Source organism: Octodon degus, unplaced genomic scaffold, assembly GCF_000260255.1.
Source record: "Octodon degus isolate 3935 unplaced genomic scaffold, OctDeg1.0 scaffold00137, whole genome shotgun sequence".
Classification (NCBI taxonomy): Eukaryota; Metazoa; Chordata; class Mammalia; order Rodentia; family Octodontidae; genus Octodon; species Octodon degus.
Genome location: NW_004524713.1, coordinates 5781058 through 5786907, shown reverse-complemented (window position 1 = coordinate 5786907; position 5850 = coordinate 5781058). Strand labels below are relative to the sequence as shown.

The following is a 5850-nucleotide window of genomic DNA, read 5'->3' as shown; positions in this document are numbered from 1 at the left end:
GGAGGAGGAGGAGGAGGAGGAGGAGGAGGAGGAGGTAGAAAAGGTGGTGCTAATGAAGTGGATGTTGTGTTGATGCTGCAGCTTGGCCATCTATACCAGAGAAAAGTTGCTGTTTGCTGTGTTTTAAGGCTACTCTAATTTAAATGATAATATTACCTCTTTGTTTCTGTTTTCAGTCTTGCCACATTTTTCTGTTTCAATAGAACCAGAGAGTAATTTCATAGGTTACAAGAACTTTAAGAATTTTGAAATTACAATAAAAGCAAGGTAAGAAAGTTTTATTTTGCTTTTAAGTTAACCAGGTAAATCGGTGATAGTTGCTCAAAGTGCGATCTGTGATTTACTAGCAAAATCTGCCATGACTTTGGAATAGAGGTCAAAAGTCTGTTGAGGAGACTTCATGGTAATACTGTAGCTCAGGGCCAGGGATACAGCTCAGCAACATAAATGCCTGCCTGGCAAGCACAAGGTCCTGAGTTAGAGGTTGTTACCAAGAAGAAGAAGAAAAAATACTGTGGATTATGTAGTCATTATAATTTTAGCTTTGTTGGTTGTTGATTAATAAAATAGAATCCTGAAGACTTAAACTCAATGTGTATGCTTAGAAACCAACATAACTTAGAATATTGAATCTAAAATATGAAATTTTATTTTCATTTTTACAATTCCTTAATCAGCCAGCAAATACTGTGTTACTATTTCAAAACCCAGTGCTTTAAATCCACTAGTGTTTATGAGTTAACTGGGCAGTTCTGCTCATGTGTGGCCAGGCTGGTAACAGCTGGGATCAGCCAGGAGCCTGCAGGCACCAGACAGTTCTGTGTGGGGACAGCTGACCTAGGAAGGTTGTATTACCATGTGTGCCCATGCTGGCAGTTGACGGGGACTATTTGACTGGCTTAGGTAGGCATCTTGTCACGCAGAAGGCTGTGCCACGGCAGCAGGAACGCGGGGTGGGAAAGGGGGAGAATGAATTACATTCTTCTTGAGACCTTCGTACTTGGCACTGGTGCCCCATTCTTTCCACCACATTCTTTGATCCAAAGCAAGTTGCAGGGTCAGCCCAGACAAGGTAAATGCTTCTCATACCTTCTGCATGCAATGAATAGCAAAAGTTGTGGGCACATGGAATGGTAGACGATTGGGGTTAATTATGTAACCAAGCAGTCACAAAATCTTAAGCCATTTAAAAATGACAATATCAAGTAGTTGTTAATTAATGTATGCAATTGCATTTGTAAGAACCACGTATAGTAGCACATTTAGTCTTCATGGCTCTGTGAGGTTGATAGATATTATGACTATCCCTATGGGGACAAGTGAAAACACTAAGTTACATGAATTCCACATAATTTGTTCAAGATGTTATGCTTAGAAAGCCTGTCTGCTCATGGAATCTGCCCTTCTCTAGTCTTCTTCTTTTGTAAGTAATTATTTTGCAAATGGGTCGTTCATCATTCGTTCTACACCAGTATGAAAGGCTCACTTAAAAGAAACTGACAACTTGTAATTGAGACAATTTATTTGTTCAATCCATTAGGAAGAAAAGTTAGCTTTTGCTATAGTATTATTTGTTATGCAGGAGATTTACATTATTCCAAATGAAAAAAGAAACATGGAGTTCAGGCTTTTTTTCAGAAGAACTAATCTCATGTAACAGTGAGGTCACATGTGTTCCTTTTATTTTTATTTTTGTATTTTAGGGAAGGGTCTATAGGGTGTTCAGGGTCTCATTACTAGATCAGACTCATAGTGATCTGCCTGTTTACAACCTCCCAAGAGCTGGGATTACAGGTGAGCGCCACCACACCCAGTCTCAATTGCCATCTCAACATGCCCCGGGGGCAGGGCTGGCACAGCAGGCTCGGAGATCAAACCCCTGGCCCCTGCACCTGCTTGCAGGTGCTTTAATCCGCTGAACTATTTGGCCGGCCCTATGTGTGTTCCTTTTAAAGATATAAAAGATAATAGGCAGTCATTTCCCACTGATAGCGAAATCATCTAGGAAGTAATGTTGGCTGGAGGAAAAAGGGTCCTGGAGCGATCTGTTTTTTGATCTCCCCAAGATCAAGTCTTTCATCTCCCATATACCAATAAAAATCCATACCTTAATTTCTAACTGTAGCTTTATCAGGAGGAGGTGTACTAGTGACCAGAGCACACAACATGCTTTAAGGGAATTCAAGTTGCTGCATTTTATCTGAATCTTGTTATTGTGCCCATGTCAACAGAACAATGTCATGGTATTGACAGGTATTTTCATAATAAAGTAGTCACGGCGGCTGATGTTTATGTCTTCTTTGGAATAAGAGAAGATATAAAAGATGATCGAAAAGAAATGCTGGAAAATGCTATACAAAGCAAAACGGTAAGATGTTAAGACCTAAAGAGGACGGAGGATGGATGATGGATGAACAGTTACTTCAGATTCTCTCCCTCAATCCCTTACTCTACAGAGTTGTGGAGTCAAAGGCTAAAATCTTCCATTGCTTTTCCATTTCTTTACCATAGGATAAAGGCCACTTTCTTGGGCCTCAGCCTCCCTTGCCCACATATCTCACGCTACTTCCTCTCATCCTGCCTTTTGTGCTAATATTACACTCCAAGCTCTCAGCCTTACCCTACTTTGCCTCCCTCTAGGCCTTTATTCTTCTCCTCTTTCCCCTCCTGCCTCACCTTAACTTAATTAATTCCCTCTTGCTCTTTAAATTTCAGTGTTGACCTTTTCTCTGTAACACCTTCCTGATTCCCCTGAAGCAAGTTAGCTTCCTCAGCCTGCCACCTCACAGGCCTCAAGACTCCTTTATTAGCACATCTCTCACATTTCTTGTTGTGGTGTTAACCAGCGAGGATTTTACCCACAAGGGGATATTTGGCAATGTCTGAGGATGTTACTGGGATTTAGTGAGTTGAGGCAGGACTGCTGCTGAACTGTTCCCATAAACAGCATCCTCTCATACACAGCAAGGAATTACTCCGTTCAAAATGTCAGTAATGCAAGAAGAGAGAAACCCTTCTTTATTGGAATTACTTCTTTTCCTATTTATCTTTTATCATTATTATTATTATTATTATTATTTAGTACAGGGTCTACGGGGTCTCACTTCTTAGATCAGACTCGTAATGACCTCTCTGCCTGTTTTCAGCCTCCCAAGAGCTGGGATTACAGGCATGCACCACCAAGCACAGTCTCCATGGTTGGTGCAGGGCCAGCACTGCTTATGGTGCGGGGGATCGAACTCCAGCCCCTGCTCTCTGCCTAAGCAGGTGCTCTAGTCCGCTGAGCTATCTGGCCATCCCCTATTTATCCTTTTGACCTTAAACTCTTTACAATTGTACATCATTCCCATTATATACCCAGAGGGAGAGTGTTTCCTCCCAAAGAGTAGATGGTCTCTAAGTGTTTGTGAAGTCACTTGTCCATGATGAAGGACAGTGGCTGCTGTCACTAAGATCAAACCCTGGCCTCTTCTGTCTTTTCTCAGTGCACTTCATATCATACCTTAGAGTTTGTGTCATTTTTGACTCACTTTTGCCTACTCCTGTATTTTGTGTCATCCTTTTGTTTACCCTCTCCCTTTAAAAAAGAGAGCCATATTTACTGGTGACATAGGTAAAAGTCTTTTGTTAAATGCAAGATTCTATTCTAGACACTGAGCTTGAAATCTAAGTTAGGATTGGGGTTTGCAGAGTTCACTGATGGGGCACAGGTATGGTGTACATGAGGCTCTTGAGTTTAATTTCCAGCACCAAAAATGTAAAAAAAGAACAATAAAAATAACTGAACAAGATAAAACAAAAAAAGGCGTGGCCTCAAGTTCATTAGAGAGTGAAAATGAGTCAGAAATCTATTTTTAGTAATATAATATTATTTGGTATTATTCCCTTTAAAAAGAGTAATCCCTTTACTCCCTATAAATTAAGTCAGTGTTTTAATTTGCAAACAGTGAGGCACAAATTAAATATAAAATCCAAAAAACTCTGAGTTGAGGTCAGGAGTAGCAGGAGAGCCAATGAAGGTAGATGATCTTGGTCAGCTGCTGCCGGAGACCTGTTGGACCACAGGATGCTGAGGACTCTCCTGCAACTACAGTTCTGTACAAACGAATTAGAAAGGAACATCCAGGCTTCACTGTCAACTTGGAATCCACTTCGCTGGTGATGCTAATCCAGTCCTCTGACATTTGTCCTCAATTTAGAGTCCAGTCAAAGCAAACATTGTTAGGTGTTTTTCCCCCTGTATGTTCCTCTCTAAAGTAATTCTTCTGTTTTCCCTTTCTAAAAGTTGGTGAATGGAATGGTTCGGGTCACATTTGATTCTGACATGGTGATTAAAGAACTGCCATACAACAGTCTAGAAGACTTAAATGACAAGTACCTTTACATTGCTGTAACAGTTGTAGAGGCTACAGGTAAGGGTGTGTGTGTGTGTGTGTGTGTGTGTGTGTGTGTGTTTGACAGCACATCAATGACATAAATGATTTCTAGGGTTTTTTTTTCTGTGTTTTTGTTCATGGTTAAATTTTACTTTTTATTACATTAAGAACTTGGATTAGAGCAGAGTTCTGACAATGTATGGTCATTGAGCGGGACGCTGGGTCCTTGTTACCTCAACATTAGAAACAGAATGATGCTGTGCAGTTGCTATTCCACGTGGCTCTACAGCCACCTGCCTGGAACATCTGTCACCCTGTGTTCTCACCTGAAGGGAATCAAAATGAGATAGTGTATGTAAAACCATTTGATCTAGTACTGTGCAAATGGATGCGATTATTCTTTTTTTTTTTTTTTTTGCGGAACTAGGGATTGAACTCAGATCCTTGCGTTTGCCAGTCAAGCGCTTATCCTACTGAGCCATCTCCCCGGCCCCCCTATTATTCTTATCATTGTTCTGGTCTCCTTATCTGTGCAATGATGGAATTGGACTAAATGCTTTCTACAGCCTTTTTTTTTTAAGTGTAAGGAATTCTATCTAAAAAGTAGGTAATAATGTTTCTAAAGTACGTACAATTGTAGTGTTTAACTCATAGGGGTAAGGTGGCGACCAACAAATGAATGTATGCAAATTACTAATGCAGGACCTGTCGCGGCGTGGTGAGTGCTGTGTGTTGGCCACTCTCCTTTTCTTTTTATTTTTTTCCATAATTTTATTGAGAAACAAATAGCAATGAGACAGTTTCAAATTCGATTAGTAGGACAGTTTCAATAATTACTACATTGCATATTGTTGTCTTAGTGGTTATTCATTCTACAAGATGCAGACATGATATCCTGTTTACAAATACTATTAGAACAAATCTTTCTATTCATTGAATTAAGAGAATGTAGCTATATATCTATCCTATTTTGAATATACAGACACAAAATGGTCCTCATTTGTATCCCTCTTTTTTTTTTTGTTTTGTCATTTAAATATTATAGGTGCGTGAATTCAGCAAAATATTCCAATATAATTCAGTAGTTCATAACAGTAGTGGGGTTTCCATAAAACTGGCAATGTCAGAAGTTGTTGACTTGAGCCTTTTTTTACAGCTCAACATATTAATATGGTTTTACTTTTTATACTTCATTTTTATCCTTTTCTGCTGGATGGTTAAGACCAAGAGAAAGCAAGACCTATATAATGAGAAATATAGCTTTTGTGTCTGATAAGTTCAGTCAAATGCCCTCAGGATTTATCCTGAAACCCTGTACTGCAGTTTGTAGATCCTTTGTCAGTGTTAGCCATGTGGATGAGTCACAGCCATTGCTTGGCCAATTTGCTCTCTGTGAAAGCCTGAGAAAGTGTTTTCTCTTCATGTGACTCTCCTTAGGCACACTCTACATCATTGATCACTTTCCTCTTTGGCC

The 5850-nt window shown here is 39.8% G+C and overlaps 1 protein-coding gene across 2 annotated transcripts in view; it reads left to right on the top strand.

Moving 5' to 3' along the window:
- Window positions 1–5850, top strand: part of C5 (complement C5) — a 111867-nt gene that overhangs the window by 24000 nt on the left and 82017 nt on the right. For both annotated transcript variants that reach the window (XM_023701599.1, XM_004641476.2), the window contains exons 7-9: window positions 177–267; window positions 2254–2368; window positions 4286–4412. In XM_023701599.1, the coding sequence (XP_023557367.1) occupies window positions 177–267; window positions 2254–2368; window positions 4286–4412 (333 nt within the window). The remainder of the gene's footprint in view (window positions 1–176; window positions 268–2253; window positions 2369–4285; window positions 4413–5850) is intronic.